The sequence below is a fragment of the Hyperolius riggenbachi genome, chromosome 2, assembly GCF_040937935.1.
Source record: "Hyperolius riggenbachi isolate aHypRig1 chromosome 2, aHypRig1.pri, whole genome shotgun sequence".
In the NCBI taxonomy this organism is placed as follows: Eukaryota; Metazoa; Chordata; class Amphibia; order Anura; family Hyperoliidae; genus Hyperolius; species Hyperolius riggenbachi.
In genome coordinates this window covers 103,058,307-103,082,841 of record NC_090647.1, presented here as the reverse complement: position 1 = coordinate 103,082,841, position 24,535 = coordinate 103,058,307, and the positions used below count along the sequence as shown (strand labels likewise).

The 24,535-nt window shown below is 43.2% G+C and overlaps 1 protein-coding gene across 2 annotated transcripts in view; it reads right to left on the bottom strand.

Annotated features, from left to right (window-relative positions):
- SETDB2 (SET domain bifurcated histone lysine methyltransferase 2) overlaps positions 1 to 24,535 on the bottom strand; it is a 73,989-nt gene that overhangs the window by 38,868 nt on the left and 10,586 nt on the right. For both annotated transcript variants that reach the window (XM_068267135.1, XM_068267136.1), the window contains exons 2-6: positions 23,412 to 23,508; positions 12,569 to 12,694; positions 11,467 to 11,529; positions 7,933 to 8,011; positions 2,325 to 2,879 (exon numbers count right to left, since the gene is read on the bottom strand). In XM_068267135.1, the coding sequence (XP_068123236.1) occupies positions 2,325 to 2,879; positions 7,933 to 8,011; positions 11,467 to 11,529; positions 12,569 to 12,694; positions 23,412 to 23,493 (905 nt within the window). In that variant the 5' untranslated portion in view covers positions 23,494 to 23,508. The remainder of the gene's footprint in view (positions 1 to 2,324; positions 2,880 to 7,932; positions 8,012 to 11,466; positions 11,530 to 12,568; positions 12,695 to 23,411; positions 23,509 to 24,535) is intronic.

The window sequence follows — 24,535 nt, the reverse complement described above, 5'->3', positions numbered from 1 at the left end:
GGCAATAAACAGATAGAAGTACACAGTACAGTCTCAAGGTCACGAATAGCGCCTCTGTCCACAGGCTAATTTCCAGCCAAGTTTACCTGGTGTGTGCACAAGGCTTTATTTCTGTGAAAACTGCTTTCTTGTACTGTATCTAAGCAGTCAATACATAATAGTAAGTTTTGAAACTGAACAATAATAAATCATATGTATAATAAATATTTTAGCTAACAGCATAAAGAATTTATGAAAAAGATAAAAGTAAAGATTTTCTGGCGCCCATGCTTGTGACCATATTTTAAAGGCACTTTTATTGACCTGAAGAAGCGGCCCGACACTCGTGAAACGAGTTGTCCTTTTAGGCTGCTTTCACAGTGGGACATTACAGGCAGACGTTACAGCAGTCAGTAATGCTCCCCAACGCACAGCAATGAAAAATCAATGGGCTGTTCACAGTGCCCACGTTGCGTTACAGTGTAACGCTAGACGTTGTATGAAAGTGCAGCATGCTGTGCGTTCGAAGCGGTTGTAGCCGCTCAGTAATTTTTTTTTATTTTGTGCAGGAGAGGAGGAGGGGAGAGTCCGCTATTGCGGCCAGCCACATGGCTAATTATTATTCACTGAACTGCAGTGTTTACTTCCTGGAGCGGCTGCTGATTGGCTGGCGGGACCACATGATGCGGAGTGTTCCGATCACGTGGTTCCCGCAGTCTGTAGGACAAAAGGCGCCCCAAGAGCCGCTAAAATCGGCTCTATGTAGCGTCCTCCTAATACCAGCACCATGCGTTGCGTTAGGGGACGTTATGCGACCTTAACGTCCCCTAAAACGCAACGTCCAAATGTTAAAGAGCCCTTAATCATGAGTGGTAAAGACACCTCCCTCCCCCCTTATTACACTACATATTTTTGAAGTGCCTCTACTCCCCAGTACTAATAGCATAAAGGAACATATGAAAAAGTATCCATACACTTCTATATGCCTCTGAAACTCACTGTATTACTTGAAATAATGTTAATTACAACAGGGTGTATTAAAGTAACATTGCTAAATAAAATGGCCACCTGTAAGCCATTTTGCCACACTCCCTTTGCTTTATACAGTTACTCGTATAAGACTAGTTCTCTTCTTTCACATGGTTTCATGGGTTTGGAATGTGCTACTAGGGGTGATTTGTGCTGTCTTGCAGATAAGAGATGGTGCCGTGTGAATCTCATCAGTCAAACTAACTTTAAATTAAACAAGCAACTATTGAAGCAAATATCTCTAATAATTAACGACTTACTGACCTCATCTATTTAAGCATTTATATGTATTCATGTATTCATTTATGCAGTATTGTGTGTTCCAATAGTTAGCTCAGATATTTTGTAAGTATCCAATCATTGTCGGAGTAGGAGGTATGATTGTAATGTGTAATTGGAAGTATATACGGTAACTTCTGTCCCGAGCTTTGCAAGTCAGACATTGTTATGTTTCAGTGCATGTCTCCTGTACAGTAAATAAACCAATACTTTACTTCCAAGACATCGATTTGTGGTATTTCACAACATGTATTTGTCAATTACCACCTTGCTATAATAATGTGGATAAACAGTTTAATGCACCAGACTTTTAGACCTATTATAAAGAGCACCTGTAATAAAAATTTGTCAGGATACTAATTTTGCATTAATTATCCTGCTTCCAACATCAGAACAACTTACATTTTGCTATACATTGGTATGAAGCCCCTCCCTCCCTGTGATGTTTAGCTTAGGCTATGATGTCACTTATTCTTCTGCCCCAGAGTACTCTGGGAGATCAACTGACCTTACTGCTCACTACACAGATGGGAAAAAAAAAAAAAAAAAAAAAAAAGCCCACCCAGTTGAAGCAGAATGTTTGTAGATGTGAACTGTAGCAGGGGAAGCAGGGGTTAACATTCTAGTTACCACACTCCTCTACATCCACCAGATATGTCCTCTTTTTGAATGTGGGGTAGGAAGAATGGAAAGTGAGGGTGTGGAAAGCGAGGGCCAGGGTGAGTTTACCCCCTCTGCTCTGGCTCGCATCTAGAAGTTATCGGATTCCGTTCTGGCAAGCTCATCTCTACTTACCAGAAGCAAGGATGCCAGCACAACTGGTAAATCTAAGAATGTAAGACCCGGTGAGGTAAGACTGGGGACAAACATTGACCTTTTTCATATAGTTATATTTAGTGAAGTTCCTCTGACACTATATGGCACACATACGGCCACACAATAATTCCATTGCACTACTTTAAAGTAACTACAACCTCCATTTTGTTCACTTCCCAGCTTCAAAGGCAACCCCACACGATAATATGAAAAATTCTTACACATCCAGGCAGCCATCGGTACAGTCACAGCATCCTTTAAAGAGATCCGTAAAATTAATAATAAAGTATCCACGTGGCCAGGGGATCTCCCTGTATTTAAAAGAAGATAGTCTAGCCGTATCAATCTCATTGCAGAAGGAGACTGGTATGTTCTCCACCTCTTTGCTTATATCAGCTTCCTGCACCACAGCTGAGCTCTTCAGGAGAATTCTCTCCAGCTGGACGTAAGTGTTGAATGAAAAATGTTCCAGAAGTAGAAAGTTGCATTTTGTCTGAAAGAGGTACGAGCGTACATCCACAAAGTCCCTCAGGCACTTCCCACAGGGGGTTTTGTAGAGGACGTCCAACGTCCTAGAGAGAGAGCCAGACTTGGCATGCCACCGCTGGAAGCTGCACAGGATTGGGTATTTGAGTGGATTTCCTTGTCTGCTGAAATATGGGTCAATTCCAGAAAGGCACATCTGTCCACACGCATGTTCTTGGTAACGAACAGCCTTTACAATGGTGTGTAAATTTGTATTCTGTACTTCAGGGATGGGACTAGTCTCGTTTACACTGCACAGGAATACAAAAAACTGTCCAAATCAAACATCATATAATGTAGTCATACGTAAACGCATACAAATACAGAAAATTTTAAAGGGACCGTGGCTTAAACGCACATGAAGCAATTGGATGCTCAAAGCAGCCCCTAGATTGGGAATATTTGAAACCAACAAATAAAAAAGGTGAACCCCAGAACCATGACCAGGCCAATATTACTCTAGGAGGACTATGCAAATGGAAAATGAAAATATAGCCTACACACAACCAATGAACACCAACACTGTAGGAAACATTTATTATATGGACAAAAAAGTTGAGGGAACTTATCTGACGTTGCCTGCAGTACCACAAGCAAACATCTGGGAGGGGGACCAGACCCAGAAACCTCCTGTGTTGCCACACTCACCGTGTAAAACAAAAACACAGAAAAAGTAGTTCAGTAATCAAGCTAATAACTCGCATCTGAGGAGTAGGGGTTGTCAATGAGATGCAAATAAATTCAAGCTGATGTAGAATGATGCAAATTTTGAATGGAAATGTATGCAGCTTGAGAACGGATCAATCGAATTTTACCTCAGCAGAATTTGATTGGTTCATTTTCAAGCTGCATATATTGTCATACAAAATATACATAATGCTGCATCAACCGTAAATTATTTACATCTCATTGACCATCCCTAGTGAGAAGAATTTGTCCATCTCAAGGGGATGGACAAATGCAATACACAAAATGTAACGGGACCATGGTTTAATCTCCCATGAAACCAGAACATTACACCTCCAATAGAAAACAGAGATCTAAACATGGCAGACTCTGAATCTATGATCTATGAGTTAATCTTAAAAAGCTGCTGCATTTAATTATGGGGGTTGGACAGGTCTGCTGACCTAGGAGAGCAGTAAGAATATTTTGTATGGACAGAGCATAAGCACACCAGTTATAGATTTTCCCTTAGAAAACTCAAATTACAGCTTGGTTCTAAAGGTGCATACACACATCAGACTATAGTCTTTTGAAAATGAAAGATCACAGACCAATCTTACCACCCTTCATGTAGTATGAGAGCCATACCTACACAGTCTTTTCTATGGAGCTGAACTCCCCATCAGAAAAAAATCTTTGCAAGATGCTGCACACAAAGATGCTGTACAGACACAAAAAAATCAGTATCTGCAAAAGACCTGTTCCTGCAAAAGATCCGTTCCTGCAAATTGCATTCATAGTCTATGAGATCTGCAGATCATCATACACACCTTGTTTAACTGACATTCATCTGCAGATCAGATCCACCAGGATGGATTTTCAGATCTGCAGATGACTGTCTGTTAAACAAGGTGTGTATGATGATCTGCAGATCTCATAGACTATGAATGCAATTTGCAGGAACAGATCTTTTGCAGGAACAGATCTTTTGCAGATACTGATCTTTTGGCCTCGTTTCCATCTATGCGCTTCTGTCCGCTTTTCAGCAACATGTATCAATCTGTAACATTGATGTGCTTATAAAAAGCGGACAGAAGCGGATAGAAGCGCACTAAGTGGAAACAAGGCCTAATTAGTGTCTGTACTGCATCTTTGTGTGCAGCATCTTGCAAAGATTTTTTTCTGATGGGGAGTTCAGCTCCACAGAAAAGACTGTGTAGAGTATGGCTCTCATACTACATGAAGGGTGGTAAGATTGGTCTGTGATCTTTCATTTTCAAAAGACTATAGTCTGATGTGTGTATGCACCTTAACTCACCCGAGAGCACAGCAATACGAGACTGCCATTGCTAAATAGTAAGCTGCAAGATCCATGGATGTCACTTTGATCTTAATAAATCTTGATGATCAAATTGCCTTTTTTTCAATCAAACTATGTAAGTCAGTGACTTGAAAGAGACATAAAGAGGCATGCAGGCAGCGACATCTGAACCTGCGTACTTATTCCAGACCAGGGAATCACTAGGTTGTGAGGACACTGAGAAACCAATGCATTAGCACACATGAAGAAATGTGTTGCCAACAGCATGCAGCTTGACAGCGAGGCAGTCACACTTGGCACATACTGCATCTGACTCGTTCACTTTCAAGGTTCGACTTGGAAACCTAATTGAGAAAATTATGATCTCTTTCTGCTTGTCACTAATCTGTGCCTCCCTTCTCCTTCAAATGATGCCCATCCTCCTTTCACTTCTCACCTGTGTATCTCCTCGTTTTTACTGGCATACTTTGTTGAAAATCACTGCCTTAACAATCAGTACTGCTCCAATCCACAAGAGAGCAGCATGGAGCAGCATTTTCACACTTACCCGTAAATGGAACTGTGCACCTGGAATACATTTAAAAAAAACAAAACAAACAAAAAAAAAACCGATTGTGATAGTGTGCCGTTGGGGTGAGCATCATTGCTTACCCATGGGGCCTTGATTCTCTGGTTTACTGTCTTTAGTAATAAGTGGGTAGACCGTACACCTCAAAATTAAATAGCCTACATGCAACAGTCAAGTCTGCTAGACACCTGTAATTTAAAAAAATAAGTTTCACTTACCTGGGGCTTCTGCTAGCCCCCTTCAGCCTCCCTGTGCCCAGGCCGTCTCTAAACCATCATTCGGTCCCCCAGCGCGGTTCAGTTTCGTTATCAGAAGTCGCTGGCCACTGCGCCTGTGCAGCCCTGGCCGTGCGCGTCCTCGTTCACAAAGATGGGAACATCCTGCGCAGGCCCAGTACGAGGTTCTCCCGTACTACGCCAGCGCAGGATGTTCCAGGTGACGGGAGCGCGAACGCGGAAGTGCACAGCCAGGGCCGCACAGGCTCAGTGGCCATCGACTTGTAGGTTTTTTTTTGCATAGTTCAGGTTTCCTTTAATGTGCACCCAAGGTGAGAGGTATATGGGGGCTGCCATAGTTCTTTCCTTTTAAACAATATTAGTTGCCTGGCAGCACGGTTGATCTATCTGGCTGCAGTAGTGTCCGAATTACACCAGAAACAAGCATGCAGCTAATCTTGTCAGTTCTGACAAGATTGTCAGAAATTCCTGATCTCCATATGCTTGTTCAGGGGGTGTGGCTGAAAATATTAGAGGCAGAGGATCAGCTGGACAGCCAGGCAACAGGTATAGCTTAAAATGATAAATGAAATATGAAATGAAATATGGCAGCCTCCATATCACGCTTGCCTCTGGTTCACTTTAAATTCTTGAAGGAAACTTTTAATGATCAACATAGGAATAAAGCTTTTCTCATTTCATTCACAGATAAGTGAATGAAAGCAGTCAGGTCTGTTGCATTGGAAATACAGCTCAGTAGTGCAATTACAAGCTCATGCTGCAGTGATGGGAGGTATTGACTAATGATTCTGGTGCCCGATCACATCGCAGCAGGAACAGCAGAACAGACTGTTGCCATTTCAGGCCTACCACTTGACAAAGGATGGTCAGTCCGTCCAAAACACTGTGGTCATTTATGGTACTTTGGAGGTGTGCAGTCCACCCACACAAACTTCATTTATGGGGAGGTTTGTTTGAAGGCAACTGTGCACCTGAAATTAAACATTTCTTAAAAGAAGCACTGAAATGAGACCGTGGGGTCTCTGTGGGTGATGCAACCTGGATGGGCGATGCGTGAACTTATCTTTTCATGTATAACTGAATATTGCAAAATATAAGCCATTTTAATCAAGTTACATTCAATAAGGCTCATCTAAGCTCTGGGTCAAACAGTGACTTAAAGGGGTTCTGTAGGGGGTCCCTGAGGATAAAAACCGCCACTTACCTGGGGCTTCTATCAGCCCTCTGTAGCAGTAATGTCCCACGCCGTCCTCCTCCGATCCGCCGTTCCCCGCACGCCGTCCATCTGTGGCCGCGGCCTGCTCGCTCCTGCAGCATCAGAAACAAAAACTCTGTACTGTGCCTGCGCAGTAAGCTTCTGATGACACGAACGGCAGTGCGCATTATTCGGCTATGACAGACGAATAATGCCCGCTGCCGGCGGCGGGGAACAGACGATCGTAGGAGGACGGCGTGGGACATTACTGTTACATGGGGCTGATAGAAGCCCCAGCTAAGTGGTGTTTTTTTTTATCCTCAGGCACCCCCACAGAACTCCTTTAACCAGCAAACCCAAAGCAAACTTTTCAGATATTTGATCACGGATTTCCACAATTACACAGGCACCCGCTGTCTCCGTTTTCTTCTTAGGGTGCACTGCTCACCCTTCCGTACAGTTGTCGTCAGCACATTCACATGGTGCGACGTGCACACCCAATCGATACATATCCCCTGATGACGGCGAGAGGCCGAAACTAGTCGGGACAAGAGCGGGCCATGCCTATATGATCGATATATGTCGCTGAGTACCACTGGGTGGAAAGCGAACTAGCCGGAGAGGGTCCTAACTGGTGTGGGACCCTCCAGATGTGAGTGACACACTGCTGTTTTTATATCATTTTATCCAATAAATTTTGCCTGAATCAGACTATCCACTGAGACCACCTTTCTCCCTTTTTTTCTCATGGGGCCAAGCCTCATCATAGCACCCTGTTTTTAGGAGAGGTCTCTGGAGGTGGATTGGAGTATCTATTGACAACATAATTCCCAGCGCTGTGGCTGACTGTGACATTGTATGTGTGGAGGAGAGAGGGTCCTGCCCTTACCACGGCTGCAGGGGTGTTGAACATCAAGTAAAAAGGAAGAGGATTTCGTGTATCCTTGTGGGGCGCCTCTGTATACATTGTATTGATATTTATCACCACATCCAATTGCATAATGACCAACACAGCAATGGTTTACTGATCGCTTCCCATAAGTCAGCAGATATATTTACTACCAATCACAGACTATTATTTATATCAGATCATTTAACAAGCCAACGAAAATATCAGCCCTTGTAGACAAGACCTTTTTAACTTTACAGTAGAAGATTGGACATAATTTGCAGCTTATTAATTTGCTACAAGTGTGGCTCTGTGTTGCTTTACTAGACCAGGTTAGATGGTAATTAGAAAAGGATACTTTGATGGCAGAAAGAGGTCAAATATTACAAATGAATAAGGATCCACTAAATAAAGACAATTTATACTTACAAGTCATAGATGCTGACTGATGGTTTTTCTTTCTTATCAGGAGATTTATCTTTCTCTTCTAGCAGCTTAACATCTTTATCTGTATGAATAATAACCATGTGCATGGACAGGTTAAGCAGCACAACAATGTTACGGTTTTATAATAGGACAATTATTATAGCAGTCCTTTTCATTAACATGAAGTCAAGAGATAAATGGACCGCTCCATTTGGACCAAATACAGTAGGAGTCTTGTTATCCATCACCAATTGTGATTGGCTGATGCCAGATATGTCAAAAATAGGCCTACCCACTCTATATACACATGAACCCTGTATTTAATATTAAAATACAGTTATTTAAAGGATATTAAACTTGGGGGAGCATTGCTCCAGAAACAGATATTCGGCTATGCAAGTTAATAAGGAATGAATGGGAGGAGAAAATTGCTCTGGTTCTGAAGTGGTTAAAGAAAATCTGTATTAAAAAAAAATAATAATATGCCCCTGGGGGGGAAGGGGGGGGGGGTACTCACCTCGGGAGGGGGGAAGCCTCTGGATCCGATCGAGGCTTTTCCTGTCCTCCTCTGTCCCATGGTGGTCTCGCTGCAGGTCTTAAGGTGCGTACACACATGCGACTATAGTTGTTTGTAACGACCGTTCCCCAATCTTTACCAACGGCGATCGTTACAAAAAACGAACTACCGACTATTAAGGCAAACGACGAACGAGCCAAATCGCTACAAAAGAAAGTTCTGTCTCGGCGGATTTTAACCAACGACAATCGTTTGCTAAAGTAGTACATCGTTGGAAACGGTCGTTCGTACTAGGCTTGACATGCGCATTTCACTATTTCTCTGTGAAACTTCTCATTTTTATGCGCAGGCGCAATAGTTGCTTTACGTAATGTAACGTTCGTTCTAACGATCAGATCGTTACACACCTTTTAAAACTATCTTTACTTAGGTCGTTTTTTCATCAATTAAAAGTTCGTTCGTCGTTCTCAACGAACAATCGTTGTCGCATGTGTGTACGTAGCACTAGAACGGAGAGCATGTAAACATTTACCTTTCTGGCTCCAGCGCAGGCGCAGTTGCCTCTCTGGAATAGTCGGAAGTAGCAGATTCCAGTCGGGTCCGCTCTACTGTGCAGGCATAATACGCCTGCACCTGCGTAGTAGAGCAGACCCGACTGGAATCTGCTATTTCCGTCTATTTCAGTGCTGAGAGCCACAACAGCGCCCCCACTGGAGCCAGGGAGGGTAAATATATCAAGCCTTGTCAGGCTTGTCGAGCCAGGATTGTGGGAGACTTTGGGGGAGCCAGCGCTGGATTGCCCTCCCGAGGTAAGTACCCCACAGGGGACTTTTTTTATTTTTCTTTTAATACAGGGTCTCTTAAAGCACAGCAGAGCCTACAAACAGCCTAAGAAGTTGTTTTTCACCACTGTGAGTACTGCTGATTTGTTTTGGTTGGTTGAGTTTTCTGGTTTCTGGATAACTGTGACTATGGTATATACAGTACATGCAAGAAAATCATGCCAAGTAGCACAGTGCAAGAAACTGATACAAAATGTGTCACATTATCAATGTTCAAGAGTTTGGACTAAGTAAATGTAGAAACTGCATAAAAGGAAACCAGAAGAGACAATGAAAGATAAGTGTAAAAAAAAAGAAAAAAAAAAAAAAAGAAAGAAGCAGATGACTTTTTTTAGATCGACCAATTTTATGATCTTTTTTATTTTACAGTAGTGTCCAGTACTTTGCATGCCTACTGCAATTGTCCTAATTTAGCAACCTAAGCTCTCATCATTTGAATAAAGTAGTGTATTACCACCTGCCGCGTTGCTTCACACTAGATGAAGCAGCAGACTGATCTGCACTCCAGCTGCCTACGGCAACTGGCCACCTGTGTATCGGAATATGCCATCTGCAACAAAAATGGTATAGGGGAAATTTGGAAAATTAAAACCACACCAGTTGTTCTCCAATCTGTTACAATCTATCTATCATCAGACCTTTATGTCCAATTAGTAGGTTATGTCCTAACATCCTACTCTTCTCTGCCCTATTCACTCCCCTTAAAATGGAAAGTACATCACAGCAAGCCTGTCTCTTCCTGCCCAAAAATTTGACTATAGCAAAAGTCAAATTCTCAAGGAGTGATTATGGAGACCACGGGGGAACAAGGAGAGGAACAGACAATGCACAGAGGTACCGTATGTGGAGCCGGTAGGGACATACGTTTGTGCTTACTTTAGTTAGCATTGTTTCTGGTCATATAACCTTTAATGAAGCCAACCTATCTTTCCATCATTTTAATAAATGTTTATTACTGTATTTTCCTGATAACTAATCTAGTCAGGAAGACCTTCTTTTGAGGCACACGATTCTAGTGGTGCACAGAAAATGCTTTTGACATGTCAATTTCCACAGTACCAGTTCTAGAATGAAATTCCCTTTGGAAATATAAGTCCAATCAACCAAGATATATTTTCACAAAGTAGCTGCCAGCAGAACTTCAGTTTCTATGTCTACACAGAGCCAACATCTGATCCCACCCAACTCCTTTACACTGTGAGGTGGTGGGTGGGGTCAGCTCTGTATTTACAGGGAAATTACTATGATGCCTCCTACCAGCGCCACACTGGCTACCTCCTGCAGGTGACAAGGAGATAAAGGGAAGAGACCGGACAATTTAGAGACTTCTATTCAGTCCAGCCAAGAAGTATCTGACACTTGGGCCATTATGCATTTAGAATGGGAGCCTATGGCGGCACTCTTTGTTTACGTTTTTTGGAATAGTACCACAATGTAGGTGAAAAAGTACGATCAAAACCATTTTAAGTATTTTCTTGTAGGTAGGTGGCTTAAAGGCTGTTTTATTGTTAAAGGATACAGCCAGGAGAAAAAATAAATAAAACGTAAGTTTCACTCACCTGGCGCTTCTTCTAGCCCTTATAAGTTGGTTAGGTCCCACACCGTAGTTCCACTTTTCCCTCCGGAAGGTCATGACCGGGATCTTCTGCGCATGCACACGCCTCTTGTGTTTGCACTCCTGTTGCTGGAAGCGCTCTGCGGTAGCACAGGTTGATTCTCTCCTAACTGCGTAATTGCGGAGTGCTCCCAGCGACTGGAGCGCGATCAGAGGCGCGCAGCACACTTGGGCAGCACATCCCGACCTGGTTGTGGGTCTTGATCTTCTGGAGAGGAGAGCAGAGGCCTGGCTCAGAGCAGAACTATGGTGTGGGACCTAACAGACGTCTAGGGGCTAGAAGAAGCCCCAGGTGAGTGAAACTTTTTTTCCCCCCTGATGTATCCTGTAACGTGAGAAAATATCTCCTAGGAGAAAAAGTGAATTGAATGGAGTTATAGAACAAGAAGTCTGCATTGCAAACCCGGCTATCTAGGTAACAAAAAAAAAATATGATTAATCCAAGAATGGTTTATGGGCAATTCACAAAAAAACAACAACTTTGCATTGAACAATCTGATATATTACACAAAGTATACATTAAAATAGCACTCCTGGAGTAGGGCTTTATCGAAATTACTCACTGCTTTTGTTGTATTCTTTACTTTGTAAATCTTCATTGACCAACAGGAAAGCACTTCTGTATTCTACAATGACAAACCACAGATCACCAAACTCTATATGTATAAGGTTAGCAGAACAGAGGGAAGACAGAGCGGTGTATACGTGACTTCATGTGGCGGGCGGGGGAGCGGTGCAGACAATGCGATCTGCCGTCACAGGGGTTAGTTGATTCACCAGGCGGTCGGCAGCCGCTGTACACATGCCAAATCATTGGCTGAGGTGGTTGTTATCGGCCGCCTCAGTCAGTCGTGGACGGTATTGTTGCAGTGTTTACTGTATGCAACTATCCTCAAGTCCATCCATTGTGCCCACTAACTAAACATTTGAAGGGGGCCTCCCCAACAGCTTATCCCCAGTAATTAATGAGAATTATATGGAAGTGTGATATGCTCAGGTGGAGCAATTGGTTCATTCTGTGAGGAGTGATTTTCCAGACACTATTGTCTTTCTGTTTAACATCCGCTATTTTCCCGCCCACTCTTTTCCAGTTTTCTATAAGCTGTAATGTACACACTGGACGAAACTTGGCCAAGGTGGCCAATAACGACCACCTTTGCAAGAATCTAGCATGAATACACATACACCGCTAGACCCACGCAGGCTAGTTACATCTGTAAAACCTCAACAAAAGTTGCCCAAGGGGTAAAGTCCCGATCCCTGCTGGGTAACATGTGTCATACAAGTGTAAGAGGCCTCAGACCGATCACTAACATAGTAGATAAAGGGCAGGTAGACTTTATACAGGTCTCTGCCGAGGTCTAGCTCGGTCACAGGATGATTCAGCATGCTGTATCTTTAAGTAACAAATTGTTAATTGTTCTTCTTAAAGCGGACCTGAACTCAGAACTTCCTGTCTGCTCTAAAAGATAAGAAACAGCATAATATGCTTTAAAGGAAACATTTATCTGGGCAAACTTGAGTAGCTTTATAAACCTGTAGGTCGGCTATAAAAAGACATTATGGACACCTGAACAGTAGACATGGGAAATCCAGATTTAACCATGGCAGAATCAAAATGAATGGACACAGCAGCATTTTACTGGCTGTGATCTGCCAGCATACCTCTGTCTGTCGCTGATCCAACTTTGATTTTCTTGCACAGCAGATTCAATCTCTCTTGTACTTGATTAAATATGAAATCAACTCTGCCCTCGACACGCTGCGTCTGCCAGAACTCTTTTGCTTCACCTACAAGAGACAGAAAAGTAGGCAATTATTTCATCAGCCCAGCGTTCATGCAGATCAATATGTGCTGGTCTTATTAGTACTGATCATCAGTGCGGTGTGCTCAGTCCCTTCAGAACACGCTGTACACATCGGACTACAAATATGTATAATTCAGAAGCAGAATGGGGGGGGGGGTTGAGGATGTGTAAAGCAAGAATCATAGACTGGGTATAAGAAACACATTTTACGCATCAACCTTCCTCTTGGTGTGACCCTATGCATAGGATGCTGTTGCCATGTCATATGAAGGGTCACATCTGCAGTATGATGCAGTATTTATTTGTACTTCTCGGACAGCACACCTGTCTCGCTTTGATGGCTGTGCCAGGTCTAGTCCGTGTGGCTTGCACAGACTTGATAAAGTCCACAAGAAAAAATGACCAGCACTAGCAGTTTCTTAAAAAGCAGGTTGTTTAGTCACAAACATTTTTTAACAAAACATTGCCATGACATCCAGAAACTTCCAGAATGTAACTATAGCTCAATAGTATTAGTAGCTCTTTGCTGCATGCAAGTGGATGAAGATCTCCTGAGACATAGGTTACGCCTTCATTGCAGCCCAATCTGCTCACAACGGACAGTCGCCGTTTCGAACGGATCAACCGTTCTTTGTCAAGTGATAGCATGTCACCATAACCTGCATATACCCCATTTATAACCCTCCCCCCTGGCCTACAACTAATCGCTAAGGAGGTGGACCTGATGGAGAACTAGGAACAGTTTCCAACCATCCAATCACGTACCTGCATAGAGATATTCAAAAAGAGTGCGCCCAAAACATTGCATCATCCAATCACAGATTAATGCACCTAAAACGTCACATCAATGTGTCAAAAACGTTGCGTTAATGCGTCAAAAACGTTGCATTGCTATGACATAGGTTACACTGACGTCATGCGTACAAAACATCGCATCGTACGCATGCGCAGATAGTCGTTCCTCGGTTGGAACCTGTTAAAAATATACTTACCTAAATGTTCTATAAGGTCTTTATACAAAGAAGGAGGGGCTATGCTCACACTGCTTAGGGACCGTGATTCTAAATGAAAAATTCAGGTTCTGAGGGGGTGGTCAATTTACATAGAATCATTAACCCTCTGTACTCATATCAAGGTGGAACACTAGAAGCATTTTCAGACAATGGGTTTACTTTGGGTGCTGTAAGCAGCTCCTTCTCCTCCATCTACTCCATAGGACAATACATGCTGTTTAGACAAGCCAATCGTGCATCAGCTGTCCTTGCCCGACCGAAAACTGTTAGCCATAATTTCAGATTGCTTTGGCCAGAAAAAAATCCAAAGGCTGCACTGGGCTTTACACAGGGTCTCATGATTTATTGAGTGTCCAGGGATAGCCTTTGACCATTAGCACACCTGTTGGAACTCAAGATTTTATTTGAGTGATGAGAGCAAAATATCACAGAATGAGGGAAGATTATTAAAGGGAACCCGAGGTGAGAGGGATATGAAGGCTGACATGTTTGTTTCTTTTTAGATAATGCACATTGCCTGGCTGCCCTGATGATGCTCTGTCTCTATTCCTTTAAGCCATAAACCCAGAACAAAGCATGTAGATCAGATGTCTATGACAAATCTGACAAGATTAGTCACATGCTTGTTTCAGGTGTGTGATTTAGACCCTACTGACCAGAAAGATCAGCAGGACTGCCAAGCAACTGGTATTGATTAACCATTTCTGCCGCCCGGACGTGAAGCTTACGTCCGGGCGGCTGCTCTGCTGCGGTGCCGAGCTTCGGCACACTCCCGCGCGCCCCCGTGGTATCCCCCCGTAGCCCTGGGATCAATGAATGGGAACATGGTTGCCGATCACCAATCCGTGTCCCCAGCAGAAAAAACGAAGCGCTCTTACAAGAGGCTTCAGTCTTTCTGCACGTAAAAATTTTCCGCATCCCCCTTGTGCTTACGCTTAGCGAAAAGCACAAGAAGGGGAAAAAAAACTCAAAACTACAGCTACATTTTTTTTTTCACATTACAATTTACACATATAATAACATTAAAAATTAACTGTTTATTTCCCACACCAAAATATTACCCAAATAACATTTTTAATGAAAAAAAAAAAAAAATTACAAGGGGAAAAAAAAAAAAAAAAAAAAAAAGCATAAATAGTTCTTGTTTTAGTCTGAACTTTTTAAATATGCATTATAAGCTTGTAAATAGTGATGGACGCAAAACAGAAAAAATGCACCTTTATTTCCAAATAAAATATTGGTGCCATACATTGTGATAGGGACAAAATTTAAATGTGGTCATAACCGAGACAAACGGGCAAATAAAATACATAGGTTTTAATTATGGTAGCATGAATTATTTTAAAACTATAATGGCCGAAAACTGAGAAATAATGAATTTTTTTCATTTTTTTTCTTATTAATCCTGTTAAAATGCAATTATAAAAAAATAATTCTTAGCGAAATGTACCACACAAAGAAAGCCTAATTAGTGGCGGAAAAAACAAGATATAGATCAATAAATTGTGATAAGTAGTGATAAAGTTATTAGTGAATGAATGGGAGGTGAAAACCCTGTTAGAACTTACCGGTAGCGGTATTTCAACGAATCCTCCAGGATGGCTAAAACATGAGAGGAAGCCTGCTCCACCCCGAAGGAAACACCCCCACAATTATTCAATTAGGCAGACCATATAGGTCCTCCTCTGCCATAGCCCCTCAGTAAATGTAGAGTACAACCTAGGAGGACCCCGTAAAGTAAACAATATTACAATATGCATGTATAATAATTCATTTCATATCTCCCAGGATAGGGAGGGAACTAAGGTAGCCATCCTGGAGGATTCGTTGAAATACCGCTACCGGTAAGTTCTAACAGGGTTTTAACAACTCATCCTCCAGGATGGCTAAAACATGAGAGACCAACGAGAAGTTTAATAAAGTTACCTTAGGGAGGGATGATGTTTTGTAGAACTTTTCTCCCAAAAGATAAGTCTTGAGCTGATAGTAGATCGACTCTATAATGCTTCACAAAAGTCTGATGACTAGACCAGGTCGCTGCCTTACAGATCTGTTCTAAAGAAGCCCCTGATCTTTCAGCCCAGGAGGTAGCTAGGGATCTGGTAGAATGTGCATTCACAGCCTGGGGAATAGGCTGCCCTGTGTTGGCATAGGCTAAGGTGATAACCTCTCTAATCCACCTCGCTATGGTACTTTTTGAAACTTGTAACCCTTTCCTTGACCCTGCGAAGGCTACAAACAAGTGATTAGATCTTCTGAAGGGCTTTGAAGCTTCTAGATAGGACAGCAGAATTTTCCTAACATCCAATTTGTTAAATTTTCCCTCTTTTTCATTGGAAGGGGGATCACAAAAGGACGGAATAATAATATCTTGTGATCTGTGGAAGGCCGAAGAAACTTTAGGGAGGTACGTAGGATCTGTTCTAAAGACTATCCTATCAGGAAAAACCGTCATGTATGGGTCTTTTATCGAGAGGGCCTGAATGTCCCCAACCCTACGTGCCGACGTTATGGCGACTAAAAAAGCCGCCTTTAGAGTTAGCCATTTTATTGAAATTGAGTTGAGGGGCTCAAAGGGAGACTCAGTTAAATAATTCAAAACCAAACTTAAGTCCCAGGGAGGGAATAATTTTGACGGGATTGGTCTTGATCTGGATACTGCTTTTAAAAAATCAATAACTGCCTGTTCCTTGGCTAATTTGAAATTAAGAAAAAAGGATAGAGCCGCAACCTGGACTCTTAATGTGCTAGTGGCTAGTCCTAGTTCAACACCATCTTGTAAAAATTCCAAGATACTTGGTATTGTAGACTCTTTTATGCTTTTTCTTTTCTTCCAAGCAGCAAATACCCTCCAAACTTTACAGTAAATCTTACGTGTTGTCAACTTACGGCAGTTGACTAACGTAGAGATAACCCTTTTGTAGAATCCTCTTAACTTCAGAGATTCCCCTTCAAGAGCCAGGCCGCTAGGGCAAATTTCTGAGGGTTCGGGTGCAAAATCTCGGCTTGAGATAAAAGGTCCCCCCTGGGGGGTAGAAACAAAGGTCCTTGCATAGAGAGTTGAAGTATTTTCGAATACCATGCCCTCCTCGGCCAGTGGGGGGGCCACAAAAATTACTAGAGCTGACTCCCGCTCTATTTTCCACAGGGCTTTCGCTATCAAGTTGAAGGGGGGAAATGCATATAGAAGGTCCTTTGGCCATGGCACCGCTAGAGCATCCAGGTGTGCAAGGTTGGATGAGGGATGAAGTGAAAAGAACGTTTTCACTTTTGCATTCTGTGGGGACGCGAACAGATCCACTGTTGGCTGCCCCCACTGAGCTACTAAAAGGTCGAATACCTGTTTGTTGAGAGACCATTCTGCTTCCGTGCACGGCTCTCTGCTTAATCGGTCTGTTAAAATATTTAGAGAGCCCTTGATATGCACTGCCGAGATCGTCTGTAGATTTATTTCTGCTATCTGCAAAATCTCTAGCGCTAAATCTCGTAGAATCTTTGATCTCGTCCCTCCTTGCTTTTGAATGTAAGATACGGTTACCATATTGTCTGATAATACTGTTACATGGCAATTTTGTATGGTCGGGAGAAATCTGAGCAGTGCCAATTTTACTGCCAGGAGTTCCCTGAAATTGGAAGACTTGGCTTGAATCTCTGGAGTCCATTGTCCTTGAGCTTGGATATGTTCTAGATGGGCTCCCCAACCATCTAGACTGGCGTCCGTATATATCCTCTTCTGAACTGGCGGATTCCATAATCGACCCTGATTGAGGTTTGTGACCTCCTCCCACCAAAGGAGTGATGAGATCACACAGGGTGGAAGCGAATAGGACAGATCCAGACTCTCCTTGGATCTGTCCCATACTGTTAGGAACCATTCCTAAAGAATACGGGAGTGAAATTGTGCCCAGACTATCCCCGGTATCGTCGAAGCCATCAAACCTAACAAAGCAAGAGTCTCCCTCAGGGATACTCTTGGCTGGGTTCGGAAGTCTTGTATCTTGCGAATTAGACTGAATTGCTTGTCTTCTGGCAACAGAAAAATTTCGTTTATTGAATCCACCCAAAAACCGAGAAACTTCACTTTCTGGGTTGGGATCAACATTGACTTGTCGTAATTCACAAGCCATCCCAGCTGGGAAAGATAATGGATTGTTAGATCTATATGGCTTAAAAGAGTCTGTGTCGAGTCTGCTATCATTAACAGATCGTCCAAATATGGAATTATTTGGATTTTCTGCAGATGTAAAAACGATGTTATTTCTGCCATAATCTTCGTAAATATGCGAGGAGCCGAAGAGATCCCAAAGGGAAGGGCTCGGTACTGGTAGTGGTGGATTGTATCCCCCACTCTTATCGCAAATCTCAGGTAGCGTTGATATGCCGGGTGTATCGGTACATGTAGATACGCATCCTGGATATCTAGAGTTGCCATAAAAGCTTCTCTTGGGATCAGATTCCTTATTGAAAAGATGTTCTCCATTCGGAACTTCTTTTCCTGAATGAACGGGTTTAATTGTTTGAGATTTAAAATCATTCTGTACTTGCCGGAAGGTTTGCGTATCATGAAAACTCTGGAGTAAAACCCCCTTCTGTATTGGGTAGCCGGAACCCGGGTAATCACATTCTGATGCAGGAGTGTACTTATTGAGTCTAGCAGAGCCGATGCCTTTTCCTTGTCCTTGGATAGCCCCGTAAGGACAAAGTTTTGGGGAGGACGGGAGGAGAATTCGATTTTGTAACCTGTTTTCAGCAGGTCCAAAATAAACTTGTTTGTGGTAATATTTGTCCACATATGGCTGAATAATAGCAGTCTCCCCCCGACCTGTCCCCCGTCACTTATTTTCTCTTGGATTTGAGGTGGTTGGTTTGTTAAAGAGAAAAGGAGTTTTTGATTTTGAGGAGTTATATGTCCATTTCTTTTTCTGGGGCTGCGATTTCGTTTCCCTCTGGTTAAACTGTCCTTTGTTGCGAAAGTTTTTACGAAAAAGCTGTTTCTTTCTTTTGTCTGGAAACTTTTTGCCTTTCCCAGAGGATCTCTCTAGGATTTCTTCCAATCCTTTGCCAAATAAGAGATCTCCCTCAAATTTCATTGCACATAGTTTTTGTTTAGAGACTATGTCACCTTCCCAAGTATTTAGCCATAAGGCCCGTCTAGCCGTATTAATTAACACTAGAGCTCTGGCTGCCGATTTTAGGGATTCAGTAGCCGCATCCGCTAAGAACGCCACTGATCGAGCAATCACCGGAAAAGATTCTAGGATAGTAGCATGAGGTGTACCATCCACTAAATGTTTATTAAGCCCTGCTAGCCACTTATTTAGGTTGCGGGATAGACAAATAGCTGAAATTGCCGGCTTAAAAGAGAAGGAAATAGATTCCCATGCCCTCTTTAATAAGTTTTCAGCTTTTTTGTCCATAGGGTTTTTCAGGACCCCTGCGTCCTCAAAAGATAGATCAGTATTCTTAGAATACTGCGATAAAGCAGCATCCAGTCTGGGACATTTCTCCCATAAGGCGATATCTTCCTCATTAAAAGGAAATCTGCGCTTAAAAGACCTGGGAATATATAACCTTTTTTCCGGGTCTTCCCACTGCGATAATATAATCTTTTGAATGGCTGGATGGACTGGAAAAGTCCTACCCTCTGAACTCTCCAAGCCAGAATAAATATCATCTCTTGCAGTTGAGGAGGCCACTGGCTCAGCCAGTTGCTCCGCGTCATAAACTGCTTTTAGTAATTCTGAAGTTTCCTCAGCGTTAAAAAGGTATTTGGATAACTTCTTAGGAACGTCCTCAGGGTCAGAATCAGGCCCACTCCTCTCCTCCCCCTCCTCTAAGGAGTCAGCGGAAGAAGAAACCGCAAAATCCTGAGGGTTGGGGACCAATGGGCTCCCCTCAAAATTAGCCGGGATGGCTAGGGGGGGGGGGAGCTGGAGAGGGCGAGGGCTGAACACCCGATGGAACTGGTAGAGTCGGCACTAAGGGTGGGGTTAGTTGCGGTACAGCCCACTGAGCCGGAGAAGACATGACTGATCTAAATGTCTTAAATGTAGAGGAAAATTCCTTGCGCATGGATTCCATAAAGTTCATCATAACTACCGAAGGGTCTGGAGGTTTAGGGGTAGTTGAAGACTTTAAACATTTCTCACACTGTGATCTAGTCCAAGATTTGGGCAATTTTATATTACAATTTTTGCAGCGCCTGGACTTGTCAACAGACTTCTGAGGTTGGCCAGGGTCCTCAGGTAAAGAAGTCTGTAAAAACACAATGGAGAACAATATGCCCATAAGCCCTGTGATAGCTAAATATTACATGCAGTTTACACAGGAATTTATAGGGAAAAAAAACTTTGCCCAGCGACCTCCATAGAAAAAAACAGCAGTTTTTCCTGTGGACAGACTTTCTGGCAATGCCACACCATAGTCTGTCCACTCTTACCTGTCCTGCCGGCTGTGTGGGCTCCGGAGGTCCGCTGGGCTCAGAGGGTAAGGCGTCTGACTGCTCCATGCCTTCCTCTGCAAGCACTGACCAGCGTGCAATGGCGCCGGGAACGCTGAATAACTTCCGCCTTATACGGAAATCGCCGTGCGTCATCACGCTGCCTCCTCCCCGTGCGTACAGTCAAAGTCTCGCGAGATCTCGCGCGTTCGCCTTAGGAGACTCACTCTGCCCGCAGACACGGCCAGCATCAGACCTCCATCCGTGCCGCCGCCACCCATGGATGCATGAACTCTTTCTGCTTTCACCACAAGCGAGAAAAGCTCGACACGCAGTTCTGTCCGCTGGAGGGGGAAGGAGGCCTAAAAAAGAAAACGTAGGAGACAGGTACTATACTGCCTCATAGGGTGTCCTTCAGGTGTAGGAAACACACTAAAACTGAGGGGCTATGGCAGAGGAGGACCTATATGGTCTGCCTAATTGAATAATTGTGGGGGTGTTTCCTTCGGGGTGGAGCAGGCTTCCTCTCATGTTTTAGCCATCCTGGAGGATGAGTTGTTAAAATTGCTCTAATGCATAAGGTGAAAAATCCCCGCCGGTTGAAATGGTTAAAGCACCAGGGTCAGCCATACTATGCCAGGAAAAAGAAAAACATATATGTAGATAACTACTTGTTCTAGTTACATAAAGGATGAATTGTACTGTCCACATTTTTTTTTTCCAGTGAATTTTATATAGTAAATAGAGAGAAATCTGTTCCTGGCATTTGCCATCTTGGTTCTCTGACTGAAACCAATCCTGATGTAATTTCCTTCCTTACTCTTTATCCCCCCTCCTACAAACTACACTGTCATAGCTAGCTAGCTTTGTAAATACATGAGAACACAGGACAGATCAGGTTTCAGCTTTACACTAAACTGCGCTCAACAATCAGTGAGGAGCAGAAATGTGGGAGGGGTAATTACAAGCTTCCTTCTCGAAGGCAATGTACCAAATAGAGGCAGTTAGAGATAAGATTAATTACAGCAGAAACATTTCTGATTAGATTGGAGTGCTTGCAATGCAGGTGTAACGATCGGTGTCAGCACACAGAGAGAATCTGTTTATTGGTAATCTGCATTATCACCAAGAATACAGATATATACCTGATTATTGATGATCTGCAGAATCACCAATAATACAAGTATAACTAACCTCTGTACACCTGATAAAGTGTAAGTGTTTGGTGCAACAGTATATGAGCCTGGACCACCTGAGCAGCAGGTGACCCTAGACCGTATAACGAGTATCTCCTAGTAGGGTTGGAGATAACCAGAGAGCCAGTGATTCCCTGAACTGCTGGGAGTCAGACTCTACTGCAGTCAAAGGACTCCTGTGAGATAGAGTCCATGACTGGTTTGCAGAGAGGTCCCTCTGAGGGACAGGGAGTCCCTGCAGCAACTGCACACCCCACCGGGGGGTGTCACAGGTAGAAGGGTCGGTCAGGCCGGGTCGGCAACACAGGAGCATATAAGGTACAGATACAGAAGGCTGATTCGGTAACCAGGGACAGGCAGGTTTGGCAACAGGTAATCAGATATGCGAAGGTACCGAATCAGAGAGCAGGAGAAGGGTCAAGAGAGCAATAGGTCATAACAGATATCAAACAGAGGCCTAGTCTAGAGTGTGAGGTCCGTGGTCTCAACACTCAGGAACTGGTCTAAAGAATAACACAGCAATGACACAGTATCCCTAATCTTGGGTGTGAGGTCCATGGTCTCAACACCATGGAACTGGTCTAAAGAATAACACAGCAATGACACAGTATCCCTAATCTTGGGTGTGAGGTCCGTGGTCTCAACACCCTGGAACTGGTCTAAAGTATAACACAGTAATAACACAGTAATAACACAGTAATCTGGCTAAGTGTGAATTCCCAGGTCCACCTGGTTCTAACACACTGAGGGATCTGACTATGGTCTGAGTGCTAACACATAAGCATTCGCAACGGCAGACAACCAGCAACTGACAGGCAAAGAGTATATATAGCAGATCGCTCCTCAGCGCCGCCCAGTCCCATTCAGCTAATCACTTACTGCGCTGGGATCAGCTGATCGTCCTGATCAGCTGATCCCTCTCCTATTGGCATAAAGGGCATGCCTGTTAGCGCGCGCAGCTCTCCATCTGTGTGCACTACTAGGCTCAGACAAACCAGCCGCATGCTGCTGCGGAGAAACCGCTGGTCTGAACGCGGAACCAGCCGCCTCGCTGTCAGACCGCGCGGCGGTGTCTCCGCAATCCATTACAGCAGGTTAAGGTTGCAGGCTGCATTTTAAACAAAGATCAGTGGTTAAATGGAATTTGATTCTGTGACGGACAATCCCTCTTTAAAAGAAAATAAATATGGCAGCTTCCATAGGTCTCACACCTCAGGTTCCTTTTAAAAGCAGTGTAGGCTGCTACAGACTAACGGTGCAGGTTTTAGAAGGGACAACAGCTTCCATGTATAACTTCAACACTACAGATTTTTTTCTTCCATTTAAAATAGTCTTAAAGAGAATCTGTATTGTTAAAATCGCACAAAAGTAAACATACCAGTGCGTTAGGGGACATCTCCTATTCCCTTCTGTCACAATTTCGCCGCTCTCCGCCGCATTAAAAGTGGTTAAAAACAGTTTTAAAAAGTTTGTTTAAACACAAACAAAATGGCCACCAAAACAGGAAGTAGGTTGATGTACAGTATGTCCACACATAGAAAATACACCTATACAAAAGCAGGCTGTATACAGCCTTCCTTTTTAATCTCAAGAGATCATTTGTGTGTTTCTTTCCCCCTGCAGCTATCACCCACTGAATAGTGACAGGCTGTTTCTTCCTGCAGAGTGCAAACAGCTCTGCCCGTCTGTAATTCCTCAGTATGTGAAAGCCCAGCCAGCTCAGAGGACGATTTATCCAGCTTGTAAAAGATAATAGAGCAGAGAGAAGCTGCCCTAATTTAAATAACACACAGGCAGTGTGCATAGAGGGGCCTGGAGGGGGGGGGGGGGGCATAGCAGAACCACAACACTGAAGAACTTGGCAGCCTTCTAGACACAGGGTGACAAGTCCGACAGGGGAAAGATAAGCTGATTTATTACAGAGATGGTGATAGTAGAAAGTGCTGCAGTAAGCCAGATCACATTAGGATAGGTTTTGGAACTTGTAGAATGGTAGAAAACAGGATGAAATTTTTGTTACGGAGTCTCTTTAAGAAAAAACTGATTTCTCACAGACAGAAACGTGTCTTCTTAAGTGGTCTGAAAACAAATCCGGTGACTTTGGGGCCTCAGGAAGGCTATCAGTGGGCTTCATTTTTCTGCTTCATCCCTGCAGATGAAAAAAAAAAAAAAAAAAAAAAAAAGTAGATAAGCAAAGCTTACTACAGAAGCACCATTTATCTATAAAGTAGACCTTATGCCTTACATATCATCTGCTACCTTTATATATACACAGGGCATAAAGACCTTGTGGTCGAGTTCTATGTACCATGTGTACAAGACTTAGTTGTGATGCTAAGGGCTGGGGGGGGGGGGGGGGGGTGTAAGAGACATGTTAGGCGTTAGTCTGGAATAACCATGTAGCTTGTGAGTCAGTAAATCGAATCCCTGACACCTTGTGACTACACCTAGCTTGGAGAAAGGTGTTAATGAGTACAGAGTGAACGATTGTACCTGTTCAAGATAAAGTAAAGCTACCCAAATGTATTCTTTCCAGTCGCTTAAAGGGAACCTGATGCGAGTAAAATTATATGACATAAACACACGATGCAGCTGCAAATGAATATTACATACTAACCTCACCATCCGTTCCTCTCCGAAGCTCACAATTTTCTTCTTGCAGTGATCCCTTCCAGTTCTGACAATATTTTGTCATAACTGAAATCTACCATTTGCTGTCAGTTATATTTCAGCAGCTGTCAGTTACAACTGAATGTGCAAGGTAATGTCCATGTTTCCCTATGGCTCAAATGGGTGAGATTTACAGGTTAACAGTGTGCTGACCAGGAAGCTGTTATGGGGTAATGGACATTTTTTAAAAATAGAGGATGGAGAATTTCATTGATCATAGTGGACAAATGGGACACAGGAGAGGAGGAAGAGATTGAGGAGTAGACCACACACGAGGTAGGTATGACCTGTGGATGGTTATTTTGACGTATTTTCAGTTCAGGTTCTCCTTAACTTAAAAGCAGTTGAATGTTTGCACAAGAACCTGGAAAGGTGAATACAAATGCCATAGGTGATCTGCAAGGGCTTGGTATTAATGGTCATGTATACCAACCCTAAAAATTCAGCCATGCAAAGCAGCTTTCCCAGCAAATCACAGTGATTTATATGCAGAGGTTCTAAGAAGA